This window comes from Polyodon spathula, chromosome 8 (genome assembly GCF_017654505.1).
Source record: "Polyodon spathula isolate WHYD16114869_AA chromosome 8, ASM1765450v1, whole genome shotgun sequence".
NCBI lineage: Eukaryota > Metazoa > Chordata > Actinopteri > Acipenseriformes > Polyodontidae > Polyodon > Polyodon spathula.
The window spans coordinates 38,129,568-38,145,121 of NC_054541.1; the positions used below are offsets into that span (position 1 = coordinate 38,129,568).

General features: G+C 35.1%; 1 protein-coding gene across 1 annotated transcript in view; it reads right to left on the reverse strand.

The window, feature by feature from the left end:
• LOC121319910 (protein piccolo-like) overlaps nt 1–15,554 on the reverse strand; it is a 111,421-nt gene that overhangs the window by 14,401 nt on the left and 81,466 nt on the right. Inside the window, exons 14-22 of the mRNA XM_041257867.1 lie at nt 15,049–15,260; nt 11,897–11,947; nt 11,459–11,589; nt 10,278–10,304; nt 8,835–8,928; nt 8,275–8,346; nt 6,908–7,088; nt 6,188–6,382; nt 4,672–4,854 (exon numbers count right to left, since the gene is read on the reverse strand). Of these exons, the coding sequence (XP_041113801.1) occupies nt 4,672–4,854; nt 6,188–6,382; nt 6,908–7,088; nt 8,275–8,346; nt 8,835–8,928; nt 10,278–10,304; nt 11,459–11,589; nt 11,897–11,947; nt 15,049–15,260 (1,146 nt within the window). The remainder of the gene's footprint in view (nt 1–4,671; nt 4,855–6,187; nt 6,383–6,907; nt 7,089–8,274; nt 8,347–8,834; nt 8,929–10,277; nt 10,305–11,458; nt 11,590–11,896; nt 11,948–15,048; nt 15,261–15,554) is intronic.

The window sequence follows — 15,554 nt, forward strand, 5'->3', positions numbered from 1 at the left end:
TCCATAATCAGTAAAACAGAACAGTTCAGAATGCTTCAATATAATTTTGAGGGGTAGGTACAATAGTCGAAAACCAGTGCAAATGAGTCGGAAGTCTTGGGTGAAATGTATCAAATAAGCTCAATGCTATTTACAACTTTTTAGGGAATGCTTTGCAGCAGCAGTTTCTGTTTGCGGTTCAAGTGTAGATATACTTATGGGTATTCCTGCATAAATTTGCAAAAAGGGGGCGGAGAGAGTGCAAATGAGGGTTCTCAAAAGCTGCAGGCAGTTACAACACTTACAGTTGCATCAATTTGTTGAAAACTTGTAGCATGTTATAAACAGTACAATTGTTGCTGGCATTTCTCATTCCGTTTTTTCTTGTGCATTGCCAGTTGTGCTCAATGCATTTCTGTGAAACAGCCAACATCTATTTTTCCCTAAATGCAGGGTGTGCTTACAAACCTTGAAAACAAATTTCTATGACATTTCTGGTTTCCCCAACGTGTTGGGAGCAATAGACTGCACACATGTGCCACTAACCCCTCCAGGACACTGACAACATGCCCCACATGTCGACCTGTTCCTATCCAGTTTTAAATAACTTTAGCATAACAGAGGCAGAAGTGTTAAAGGGACTAGGAGCTCTTAAAATAAACAAATCCCCATGGGAAAATCATCTCAATAGTACTAAAAGAAATTAGAGAAGTTATTTACAAACCGCTAAGATCATGCAACAGTCTCTTGAGGCAAGGGTTGTACCGACAGACTGGAGAATTGCAAACGTAATACAAAAAGGGAGACAAAATCAAACCAGGTAACTACAGAACAATAAGTCCGACCTCTATGATATATAAACTTATGGAAACTATAATAAGATCAAAAATGGTAAATTACCTATATGGTAACAGTATCCTAAGAGACAGTCACCATAGTTTTATGAAAGGGAGATCATGTCTAACTAACCTGCTTGATTTGTTTGAGGATGCAACATCGATCAAACCGAACTCAGTAGGGTTTTAAGGAAATGCACGCAAACAGATTAGGGAGTGGTTAACACGTAGAAAACAGAAAGTACTGATTAGAGGATAAACCTCAAAATGAATCGAGGTAACCAGTGGAGTACCACAGGGATCTGTTTTAGGTCCTCTGCTATGCCTAATCTACACTAATGACTCAGATTCTGGTATAGTAAGCAAACTTGTTAAATCTGTAGACTACACAAAAATAGGAGGAGTGGCAAATACCGTTGCAGCAGCAAAGGTCATTCAAAATGATCTTGACAACATTCAGAACTGGGCAGACACATGGCAAATGACATTTAGTAGTGCAAAGTGTAAGGTACTGCCTGCAGGAAATAACAATGTGTATTATAAAAACCATATGGGAAATATTTAAATTGAAGGAGGAATCTATGAAAAAGATCTAGGAGTTTATGTTAACTCAGAAAAGTCTTTATCTAGACACTGTGGGAAAATGTTGAATTTAAATCAAGGGAAGTAATGTTAAAACTTTACAATGCATTGGTAAGCCCTTATCTAGAATTCTCGCTACAAAAAAGATATTGCTGCTCTAAAAAGAGTGCAGAGAAGAGAGACCAGAATCAGTCTGGGTTTAAAAGGCATGTCATATGCAGACAGGCTAAAAGCACTGAATATATTCAGTCTTGAACAAAGAAGACTATCTAAGTCAAGCATTCAGAATTCTAAAAGGTATTGACAATGTCGACCCAAGGGTCTTTTTCGACCCGAAAAAAGAAACAAGGACCTGGGGGTCACAAAGGGAGATTAGATATAGGGACATTCAGAACAGAAAATAGGAGGCACTTTTTTACAGAGAATTGTGGGAGTCTGAAACCAACTCCCCAGTAATTTTGTTGAAGCTGACACCCTGTGATCCTTTAAGATTCTGGGATCAATAAGCTGATAACAACCAAATGAGCAAGATGGGTCAAATGTTTTCCCCTCGTTTGTAAACTTTCGTTTGTTGTTATGAACATCTGTATAGGAATAGGAAACACACCTATCCTTAAATGTGCTGATAGTTTGTAATTGTGCACAATTTAGCACAGCAACACTGACTAACTTAAATAAAAACAGCATACACTGGCTTATAGCCTACAAATAATAATATGAATTAGTGGTATAATGCAAAATTTGTTGCTGGTTCTTTTAAATTCGTATTAACGTGAATTGACTAGCCTCCTGTAAGTGTCATAACTTGTCATGATCTATTTTGTGTTAATTGTCTAGGCTGATAAGTCAATAAATAAATAAATAAATAAATAAATACACTAAAAGCATTTAGCTTCAATTTAAGATAATCTTTTATTTGCATTGTACACCAATGTGTACACTGGAGTAGCATGATTTATTTTGTGTTACTATACTGGTAGCCTACAGGCTGAAGTAAAAAGAAAGTGGTTAATTAGATTTTATTACAGTACTGTACACTGTATAGGCATACTGCACATATTTATATTTTTGTTCATAATGTAATGTGTAGCGTAACCAAAACACATTAGTGTTATTTCAGTGCAATGATTTATACATTTAAAATACATTGAGCACTACAAATGTATCTGTGTGCAATTGTAATGTGTGTGCGATTGTAACAAAAACAACGTTGTTTTGATTCATGAACCCTTGCATGTATAGACTTCTTCCTTCAGGCACCTTCTGCTCTAGTAAACCACAACTCAGCTCCTGCTATTTATTTGAACAATGTCGCACGACTCTCGCAATGCTCGAGATCTTGCTAAGAAGACACAACAAATATTAAAATGAGCATATTGCGGCTCTTTTCATTAACATATTTTCTTAGTACATACGACAAAATGTAAACTTTGCTAAGTGTCGCAACAAAAAAGCAAATTGCGTTATGTTTGTGCTGCGACTGGCCCATCTTAGTATATATACCCCTAAATGACTTAAGATGGCAAATAATTGCCACAGGGAGGTGATGGAAACAGTTTCCTGAGATGTTTAAATTATTAACGTATGTTAATTTTAGCACCTATTGATGAAAGGTACTTAACCAAAAACATTTTTAAACGTATTGGGTAATCTCATTTCCATACATTCCAAGTTCTACTGTCTATCTATTTATAGAGGGTTAGATGGTCTTCATAATTGGTGATAGCTGACCAAAAATAGTAAAATAAAAATGATTAAAAAATTAATCGGACTAAGTTAAGCTAATTTCACTTTGTAGCACTGTTACAATGTTAGTAAAGAATTATGTACTGTGATATGAAATGTACGGCTTGCTAAGTAACCTTTTAACTGGTAATATTTCATTTAGGGTGGAGCTTCTAGTAAGGCTTCAACTGTATAAGCAGTTTCCAATATGCTGTCAGAATATTTAACTGATAACCAGAAAATGAAAGTTGTGAGTTAACTTGTTATGCTGTATGAAAATAAGGCTGAATGGAAACACATGGAAACAAAACATATTCTTTAATATGTATGCGTAAATTAATACACAAAGACAAACAATAACACTAATGTAGTCAGTAAAAGAACATTTGTAAATTATGGTATTAGTAAACTGTGCGATGATATATTCTAAGCAAATAATAGCGCACATTATCTATGAATTATTTAGGAAACACATTACAGGTGCACTCCACTTATAACGGATCCTGTTAGAATGGTTTACAACATATTTCAGAGGCATGTCCTTGCTAAACAGCATGAGTTTTATAGGGAATTACTCTGGTTAAAAAGGACTAGTTTATAATGTATATACTGTTTAATACATACAGTACTGTTTAATACGTACAGTTTTCCTGTTCTACGGGTAGATACTTTGCACAAGGCAGGAAAAACAGTTACTGTTTACTTTTATTCTTCTATGTTTTTGTTGGCATATCCATTGTACAATTTAAACATGTATAACATATACAATTTTTATTACATTTAGTGAAAATATAAATTCATAAAATGGTAGTACTTATTACATTGTACGGCCCACAAGGATGAGTTTTATACAAATAATAAACTCCTGTTGTTTGGCAGTTAAGCTTTCTTGTATTGTTTATATTTAGGCACTTCTGTTCGTAGTTACATATAGCATTTCGAATTGTGTTTGCTACGTACTTCGTTTATAAAGTATTGTGGCGACATGGGGTCCCTCTTGTTTTGTTGTTAACAGAATAAATGGACAGACTCAGGGATTCTCTACACTCGGTCTCTATGAGCTAAGACAAGACCACGCCAAAACAACAACCCCCCTAATCTCTGGCTTTGCAATCCTTCACTCCACGCCTCTGCTACCTGTGCTAGTTCAGTCACTCCTACTGTGTCATGCTCACAGCCTTTACCGGCTCTCTCTCACAGACTCCCACAGGTTTCGTTCTTGCAGCTTTTCGCAGATTGTCACTCACTTTCACTTTGTCTCTTAAGGTCTCTCACAACTCACCCTCATACTGACCTCGCTCCCATTCTTATACCCCCCCACAATCCCTCCACTTCCCTGCTTTCCTAACCTAATCCTCCCCGGCATGGTCCCTGCCCGAACAATCAAAAACAAACAACATAAAATGTCTCTTCAGGGTGCAGTGCCCGCACCCAGGTCGCTATAGTATTGCTTTTCATTGTCCCATTGGAGTCCATTATACGTGGAGTGTACCTGTATATTGATTGTATTTTTAATTCTTTCAATGAGATTCAATGTGCATATTCTCACCTCCTTCAGACTTGGGCAGTCCTTCAGACATCACTTTCCTGATGGCAAGCTGACTTGTGTCTTTGCTCTCATTGGCTGGTGAAGGCAGATTGTCAGATTGAGTTCTTTGAATTGGAAGGACTCCCGCTATGCTGTGTCTGTGCTGCTTCTTGGCATGACTTGCCAGACTGCTTTTATGAACTGCTGCGGTAAGTATGGGTGAAATGGAAACCCAGAGTATGTATCCTCATATGGAACCAGCTTCGGTGTTACTCATGCAAACAAGAGTGTTTCTGTATTTTGTCTGTATTTAGGTCAGTAGTGTTTCAGACATCAACAAAAAGACATCACATGCATGGCATTAAAAGGGTCGAGTTTTTCAAAACTGGCTGTTTCAGACATATATATACACTGTACATTACTTTCTGATTTAAGAGCTACGTGCGTCCAAGCATGGTGTGTTTGTGGAGGAGATACTAGGGAGCTCCGTCTCTTCGTGTGGGGGCTATACTTCAGTATGTTTATATTGTGTACTTCCTAAATAGTATGACATTATTTTATATTGTATTTTAATGCAATAGCAGGCTTGGTTTCTAAACTAGGGAACAGTGAGGCACAGGCAAGAGTTGGTTGTTTAGAAACACAAGGCCAAGCATTACATTGTCAGGGAGAAATCAGGTGCCAGCATTGGAGAGAAAAGAAATCCAAGTCTTTTTATTTTTTCCATTTGCTTTGTTAAATACGCATGAATTCAATGTAAATATGTAGCTTGGTCAATTTGACTATAAAGTACGGTAAACCTACTCTTATTATATATTTCTGTCTCTACCATGGCTGTTCAAAATACAATATAACAAGATGTACACTACTTTCTGTTTTGTTTATTTTCAATTCCAAACTGCAATTCACTTAAATTTTGTAAGTGTATGACCTGCGTAGGTAGTACTGTACATCTCAAATATTTTTTATTACAAACTATCTTTGGCAGAAGAAACATCATCTTGTCATACAGGTTGATATGCCAGGTTATATGATACTCAGGGATAAACAAAATACAGTTGTGCTTTTCACCATTAATAAATACAATGTGTCTTAAATCACAGACATTTAAAAAAATCTAAACTGTGTGTATGTTGCGTAGTACTGAATCTCAAATTACAGGAAAGATTTTTTTTTTTACTTTCTAGAGGTTTAAGTGGATCTACTCTTTCAAAGTGCTTCCATTTCATTCACTTTTTTAATGGGTTAATTAAGAGATAAAAAAAAAAAAAAAAACATTTCGGTTAAACTGAAGTTACAGTTGTATTGTTCAAACAGCCAGTTTCACTCTCCTTTTCTTAAATAAAGAATAACATTTCATACAAGGTGGACTCAGTGGAGTATTTTAACTACACAAAGAAGTCTGTGAGCAGACCGTGTTTAAAATTAATTAAAAAAAGGCAGAATGAAGGAAAAAGGGAAAAAGAAAACAAAGAACAAAGGTAGCAACGGATGAGAGTTAAGCTGCCATGCTGAGGAAGTTATTTGTGTCGTTTACTTGGTTGAAGATGGAGCTGCTGGACGGCTGCTTCGGCCGCTGCAATGGCAGCCCCTGCATCTTCAAGGTGGGTCTGAGTGACACTGGTTTTGCTTTGACTGCGGGGTGGTCCATGAGAGCGTAAATGTCCTTCTGAGGAGGACTTGGAGCTGCCAGGGCTGCTGTGAGATTTCTCAATGGTGGGCACCTGCATGTCTACAAGAATAACACAACGGCTAGATGTGTAATACCAGTGTTCCACAGGCTTAATGCTCAGGGCAGCACTAATATTGTTTCCCGCATTCAGTTTTGAGCGGTCTTTTCAAAGGCTATTTCTTTTGCAGGTGTGAAAGGATATTAAACAGATAATACTAGTACAGTGTAGCTATAGATCATATAAAGAAAGTATCCTTTTAAGTCAAGCTGTTCTTTTCTTTTCCTCACTCTGTAACTTGTTTATAACAAGCATCTTTCTTTGACATACCACCACCAGCACACACACCAAAAAACGACATGACGTTTATATATTCCATGTACAACAATTTAAAACCATGTCATTGTTTACATAATCGTTTAATGACTTGTGATCCATGTTTTAGCAAATGTGTTTTGTGGAAATATTTTTTATATTGGCTTTTGTTTTTCTTTCCAGAACAATTGTGGAGCAATATTCCAGAAAACAACACCCTAATGTAAATATCTGTGTGAAAGTGAATTTATTATTGACACAATATCCCTTACCCTTGGATGGATCTGGGAAAATTCCATGACTTCTGCTTTTGCTCACAGATGGCTTTGGTGACTGCTGGCTGCTCTGTCCGGAATGCAATCTTCCATGATCGATGCTCTCACTTTGTTCCTTTAGAGGGTACCACCTATGAGTATTGTCGAGGTGGGAGGTGTTGGACAAATCAATGAGAACCTGGGTCCATAATAAAAGGGGAAATAGAATGATTAATTCATGAAAACAAAACAGAACAAACCAATTGTATGCAATAAAGGATGCATCCCACCTGTTTTTTTCTAGTACATTTTCTAGTTATACAGCATAATTCCCACAGATTCATAATGAATTCTATTGGAACATCATAGGAGTACCAGCTAGAGGACTGAAAGCAAGATAGTAAAAAAGAAGAACACTGCAATTCAATTTTTTTGGCTCAGCCAAGAAGAGCTGATTAAAAGAAGACGATTAGTATGAAAAGTTGAGGTCTTTTTTCTTTTATGTTTGACAATACCATCTTGGAACATCTGTCAAAGACACAGGTGTCTTGATAGATTCAGCTTTGCCTCTAGATATCACATCTAAGCATGTAAACAAAAATAGCATTTTAACACCTGTGAAGCCTTACTAAGTTCTTAACGTTGACACAGTTATCTGTTTCGTCTTGGCTTCACTATAATTCAGTACTGGCATTAACTCAGCACAGTCTGCTTCAGCTGGTGCAGAATGTGGCAACAGATTGAAATGGGTTCTGACTAGCAGCTGCTGTATCTATAGAAAGGCTGCAGTTTAAATATCTGTTTAATAGATTAAACATGTAAACCTTTTGTTTACAAGTCTAACTATCATACATAAGCCTTCTTACGACACAATTGAAGGAATTTTACAAATTTATATTTTCACTAAATGTAATTTAAATTATATACGTTATATATGTGTGCCAACAAAAACATAAAACAATAAAAGTAAACAGCAACTGTTTTTCTTGCCTGATGTCACAAATGTCGCCTGACTGTCATTTGCTGTCCCAGATGTAACTTATTTGGGCAAAATATCTACCTGTGGAACTGGAAAACTGTACGTATTAAACAGTACTGTACGTATTAAACTGTAAGTATTAAATGCAAAAGACCTGCCTGCAGAACAAGAAAACTTTACGTATGAAACGCTTAACATCTGCCTGTGGAACAGGAAAACTACACATATTAAATGGCATATAAGTTATAAAGTAATCCGTTTTAACCAAATCCCCCATTAAAACCCATGCTGTTTGGCAGGGACATGTCTCCTCAATATGTTGTAAATGGAACTCCATTCTAACAGGACCCATTATAAGTGGACTGCACCTGTACATAAAGCAGGGTAATAGACAAATACAACTTACCTCCCCAAGAAAGTCATTGGAAGAGAATCTGTCATAGTCCCAGACAGTCACTTCCAGGGTCTTCTTTTTCAGCTGTAGTTTAATAAATTAAAAAATAAATCATTACAGATTCCTGCTTTCACCTTGTTGTCACATATCTACAATAAGAACCATCTGCTATCTTCCCTTCTCATCTCTTCTTGACAGGCTTAATGCGACAGCTGTCTCTAACAACATTGATCCAACAAAATGGATTTTAGAATTGTGCAAACTCAATTAGACCTTTATGCTGTTAAGGAATCACAGACCTAAATGATGAAGATAATGGGACCCTTTCTCTCTAAAATGTCATTTTTTTTCCTGAAAGATAACTAACATGTGTTTATTTATTTAAACGACAGTTCCAAAAGATGAGAGCACATTCCGAACCTGAAATTATAGTAAAATTAAGTTTTCTGTGCATTACGGTATACTTGATATTAGTGTTTCTACAACTGCAACCACAATTTCTAAATCTCTTCTTATAAGAATGAAGCAACACTGTTAAAACAACCCAAGACAGAAAGCACACAAAAAGTTACCTGCTCCATATGTATGTTTTTATAAATGACAGTTTGATTCCATTCAGGGTTGAGGCTTTTCTGCACATACTTGGTCCTTCTCTTGTTCTCGACACTACATTATAATATATAGACAGTATATAATAACTTGAAGTGAAATTAAAGCAACCAACTAAGTGTATAATGATGTAACACAATGCATTTGTTAGCTAAAAGATTATTAGAACTACTAATGTACGGTATCTACAGCTCTGGCCAAAAGTTTTGCATTATCCTTTATATGGAATTAACTCATTTTTCTTTGTAAAGTCGAACAAAACATACTGAATAAAGTTATGCTGACACATTGAGTAACATAACACTTTATAGTTTTCCATAGACTTAACCAAAAACTGACAAATTGAATAATGTGAAATCTAACATTAAATACTGCACTACTATTATGGCTTCCGGTAGACTTTTGCGATATCCTTGTGTAATTTACATCATGTTAAATAAAAGATCTAAATTCTGTTCATAAAGGTTTTTTTTAGTTTTTTTTAAAAAAAAATTTATTATGTCTCAATCCTAAAATTCTGCAAAGCTTTTAGCCGTAGCTGTACATTACACAAGTATTTGGACACATGTAGTATTGAAACTATTGAAATGACTGTGCCCCAATACCATTCCAATATTAGTTGCAGAGTAGTGTAATCATGGATTAATGCACTGCAAATATATAGCAAACCCAATAAAACAGTAATTCAGTTGAGCATTCTAACAGAAAAACAATGTATTGCAAAGACTTATTTTGATAATTTCACATTAGATAACTATTTTCCTGTTCATTTTCTTATTCCTTGGCTCTCATAGTAGTTTATCTGAATGTGAGACATGTTTTTTCAAACAATGCCCATAGAAAAACAGAACAGTTACTTAACTGGCTTTGTATTGTACTCTGTATTCTGAGAGAAAGTTCCACTAAAACTACATTTTTAATTAATGATCTCTAATCTAAGATTGTAAATGTATCATTTCTCTCTTATAAACCAGTCATCTACATGTTCAAATAGAAATAAATGCAGATAAGAAAATACAGAATATTAGATTCCACAGACCATGTCAGATCATATTCAGGTCTTAATTTGATATACAGAGAACAGCATTACACTTATGTTTAGATGTTCTTAAAACATTTAACAATATTTTTGTATATAATTTTTTGATGATAATGTTTAATGGCATACCAAAGACATTCACACATGTCAGCACATGTATAATTATTACCTATAGTGCAGACAGTTATTTTTATGGGTTTCTGTTTGTACGTTTTTCAGCAGAAACAGATATTAGTTTATGTGATGTGGTTTGGAGAGAAATGGGTTACTCTTTTAGTATATCAACTACTCCACCAATACCAGGAGGAAGATCCACACTGCAGAATGGCAAGCAAACAAAAAAAGAAAACACAGCACACTACCATACCTTGCATTCTGGACAACCATGACTTGGCTACATAGATCCAAAGGATTGCAGCAGATATAAGAAAAGTTATCAAAATGTAATAGAAGCAGAGGGAAGAAAGCCAAGAAAAAAAGTAAGAGAGAAAAAGCCAGATGTGATTGTAAATATACGATAAATCCTAAATGAACTGTGCTGACAAATGTAATATCTATCAGCACAGATCTATTGTGCATATCAGCTCCTTTGCACAGCATAAAAAGGCAAATCATCACCATTAGTCTAGAGCAGTGGGTCTCAAACTTTTTTGTTTGTGGACCATCTGATTTTTTTTTTTTTTTTTTTTTTTTTTTATCTCGCGGATCACATAATAAACAGTATAGGTCACTGAAAAATAAGCATGTAAAAAAATCACTATAATACTAAAACTAATCGTAGACTTACCTTTCTTTGTTTCAATGTGATGGGTGGGCCTGTTTTTGTGAGCAAAGTTATTTTAAAATTGAAGTTTTAAAGAACGGTTCTAGTTTACTTTTCATTTACATGAATTTACTGAGGGGGATTGTTTTTTTTTTTTTTTTTTTAATTGATAATTACAGCAGAAATTGATTTATGTGAATTAATAATCTGTGAAGTTAAAATGCATCCATGAGGTACCAGCACAGACGAATCTATAGCTATAATATTTATTTATAAAAAGGATTGTTTGGACGCTGCACGCTGGTTGGCTGTTGAGGATTTTTTACCATGCAGAATAGTACAATGCACGGCAGAATTAATTTTAGCCGAAGCAGTTCAATTAATAAATTATCAATACACAACATATAAGAGGCAGCTCAATGCATTCTTGCACATTGCTCTCAGTACATTGATACTCTGCACACGTCTCTTTGGGGGAACTTTAATTTTGTAAAATTTGTAATTAGTTTTAGAGATGTCATTTTTAGTGATGCCAAAGGGGTTTGTTTCCTAGGAGACAGGGAAAGTTGCATAAAAGACAGCCAGCAATTAAACAATATTTAACCAGTTGCTGATATTGACATGTAATGACTGTGACTGAATCCACAGCTCCTCCGCTTACAACCAATGTGGCTACTAGGTGGTTGAATGAATTTAACATGTTTTGGGCTCTTTGGCTATGAAAAGATAATCAAAAGTAATGTGAGAAAAAAAGGTCCAAAGTATCCTTCTGTGAGTAAACTTACCCTCTCCCTGGTAGAAGATAAACTTTAACGAAAGGGTCAGAATAGCCATTGTTGTCCCTTGGGGCAAGGTTTCTTGCTTGTAGAACATGGACAATAAGATTGCCAAGGTGTTTGTCATAATTTACTTGTAACTGAAGAAAAACAAAGTTTGATATACTGAAGATGTGTTGCATATGTTTTAACACAACATTTTCAAGAAAATACAGAAATTACTCAATTTCCACTTTGAAAATCTTTGAGTGAGAGGGTATAAGACTATGCTCATAGGAAGCTCTACTGGCACCATATGACTGCAGCCAGCTCCACTGTACTTAACATTTCATAAACACTAAATTCACAGTCCTAAAAAAGAGCAAATATATGCAGTGCAGTGTACTGCAAAAACGGACAGTACAGCCTGAAAACTAAAAATGACATAATTCAATAGACAACTCTTACCTGTATTTCACCTGTGATAGGATGGGATTGGGATTTTGAGGCTTCAGCAGGCTATAAGTAAGGGAGAATAAGGATGCAATTGCTGAAATGTTGCCCTTATCCAAAAATGTACATTCATTTCTAATTTTTAAGAAACCTGTCCCTGTTTAGATGCTTTTGCATATGTATATTTACAGTAGTTAACTATAGCTAAAAAAAAAAAAAGTTGAAGTAAACTTTATAGATTTACAGTACACAAAGTTATTTTGAAACAAAACAGTAAGTTTTATGTATGTGCAATTTATTCTCATAGAACTGTGCTTTTAAGAACTAAAGTCATTGTCACACATACTTTTACTGTACTGCTTGAAGCACACAATTGCATACGGAGCTCACAACTAACCAATAAGGATACAAGAAAGATCTCTGTCAGGTATGGATGAACGTGCTCTGTAATCATTTGTTGGAAGTATACATTATTCATTACTGAAGTACTGAAGCAGTCTTTAGTATATATTTATATTTTATCATTTCACTAAATAACCCAGTGCATCAATATAAATACACCAGGACTTGTATGTAAAATACTGCATATGTAGATTACTGTACAGAATCGTGAGTTCCATCATTTTTATGTCATGAATGATGAATAATGAACAGTGTCAAGTGAAGTCATAAAAGGCCATTCTTTGTGATAAAACACAAGATTTCAGACATAACCTATTTACTATATTTTAGTTTTGTTTTCTTAGAACTATTCTGTAGAAAGGATCATTGTTTATTCCTTCTGATTGCCCAGTGACAGATTTATAATATTTTTCAAACCACAGAACCAGGCAACAGGCAGAAGTTTAATTACACTGTGAACAAAACAACTAGGAAACAGATATTCAAGTAAATATATAACAAAAGAAACACATTTAGAAAATACAAGTGCAATAAAAAAATTAGAAAATAATAATAATAATAATTTAAAAATCCAGAAAGTACTGGAATTGCTATGCTTTGGAATCTAAGATAAATGACTTGAGCTAAATTTAGAAAACTAATTTTGACTAAGACTGGTACATTTGCAAGATTAATGCACAAAAGTACTGTGCAAGTGTCAGCCTTGAGATGTTCGCCAGTTTCTGCAAGTTTGTGTCCTGAGAACTGCTTAAATGCATATTAAAAAAAAAAAAAAAAAGGTTTTCAACAGTACAGTATATCTCAGTTGCAGCATTAAAGACAAATGACTGTTCCAGACCGTGTATCATTTTAAAAAGATGGCTAATCAGTGATCTAAAATGTCTCACCGATTAGCTTTATTACACAGTTACTTGCCCCTCTTTTTAGAATGCTGAAAATCTTTTTTTTTTCTGTTAATTCAGGCTATGTAAGCATTTCAAATACAACGCTGTAGATATATCTTTGTATCTGTGCTATACGTAACATAGTCTGACAGCAGCTAGACCACTGAAGTGCATCTTTAATGCATTAACAAAATCATGACTGACAGGAGTATCTTTGTTGGAAGACCTGCAATCTACAATGCATGATTGGATACCCATAGCTCTGTCTGAAATGGCCTGTCAGTTACCCCCTGCTTAGACAGGCAATGCTCCTGATGATGACTCACACACAGCAAATGAGACACAATGAACAAGAGGAATATAACTGCGAGTCAGCATACATGCTATTACAGGGAAACACCAATTATGTTTTAATCCATAATGAATATATTTCCCAAGAGTGCAGGTACTAACCCAGTTGTGTATTTTATAATTAATGTATGGAAGAAAATGAACTCAGAGTATCAACCTAGATCTGATATAAAGTAGGTGCAGCTAAAATAAGGAACCAAATAATGCAACAAGAAAGAAGGATTTGCTCCACAATGCCAATAATAGGATCAGTCCACCACCTCAATCATCAATAGGGCTTGCTCTTTCACACACAGATTGTTTCAGCAATCCCGTTTTTATTATAAGATATTGCAATCAACTAGTCTCTCGTAATTCTTTAAGCAAGGCATATAAATAAACCAGTAGCATCACTTCAGTATCAAGATTCATCAACACACTGCAGACTGTCATTGGAAACACTCACTACTGTCCCAGCGCGAACATGACCAACCAAGGGTTTGGAGGCATTTAATTCACATACTGTGTTTAAGTGCATGTATTCAAAACAACAACACAATTGATTGCAATAATTGACTTCTGATTAATATTTGTATTTCGTCTTGCATGAATAGAAATATGGCAATTTGACTGCAGGGATTGCATTTATTATATTGTAACCCTGTCTCTTATTGTAATGCTGATGAAAAACACCCTCTAAAAAACAAGCACGACCATGGGCTTTCCTCTAAATATAATTTCAATAACATACACACGATTCCATTGCAATACTTCAAAATCCTGCTGTGTAAGAATTAAGTAAACTGTTGAAGTACTATCTTCCAGTCTGACTAGGCTGTTCCCTCATGATGAGGTAATCACCACACAAAGTGAAAGCCCATTTGTGGATACTATTTTCAGCATGGGTACTTTTCAATTTCTATTTGGAATGTGACATGTTTACAGCTCCAAAAAATCTGCTCTATATTATACATTTAAGCAAGTAGAGCTTTTTGTTTTATTATTTTACAGAAATTGTATTTACTGCATTTTTTTTTTTATTTACTGCCATTTCAAATGTAAACATTATCAGCACTATTTACAAACAGGGACAAATAAGAACTACTGTTTAGACCACAGAAAGACAGTGGACAAATTCTCTAAAATACAAACACTCAAGCAACTTTTAGTTAGGAAAAAAAACAAAAACATTTTAGGGAAAACTAAAATCAGGCAGTGAACAGAGCAAATTTATTTCATTCACATGCACTCTGTGTGATATTTTTCTAAAACCCCTTTTCCCAGCTATAAGTTATTTGAATTAGGTCTTTATATTAACTTAATCCAGGTAACTGATTATATATATTAATATAATATATTATATATCTTATATTATATTATATATATATATATATATATATATAATATACGATACACACACACACACACACACACACACACACACACACACACACATACACATTTGACCTATTCTGGTTTCGTCTTTTATAGCCTAGTGCATAAGACATATCTGAACAATGAAACAAAACAAAAAACAATGATATTTCACACCTTGCTACTGTGTCTTTTCTTGCTCACAGATGGTGAACCAGGCTGGCCAGGGCTTGGGACAGCACTAGAGGCAGCTGATGGAGTGCCTGAGTGAAAATGGGTGCCTTTCTCCGTGGCTGAGGTGACTGAAGAAGGTGCCTGTTGCTGAGAAACCTTCTGTAGTTCTGCCGCTAGTTGTTTAGGATCGACTCCTGGAGACCTTTGTCTTTCTGCTATGGAAACATAAAATAAAGAAACAAAGAAAGTGGTTTTAACAGCATAAATAATTTATTTGCCATTGAATGTAATTACACTGCAGCCATCTAACTTGGAAACAGAAGGTCCCTATATAGAACGGACTACAATGAGTTTACACAGAACTGCACTGCCTCTAAACCTATTTTAACTCAGGAAATTCTGAGAAGTGAGATAAGCATCAAGTGAATGCTGATCAAGTGAATGCGAATACAGTTGAAATCTTATCAGAAGTTCTCTAAAAACACTAGCATCACGTATGCACTGACAAC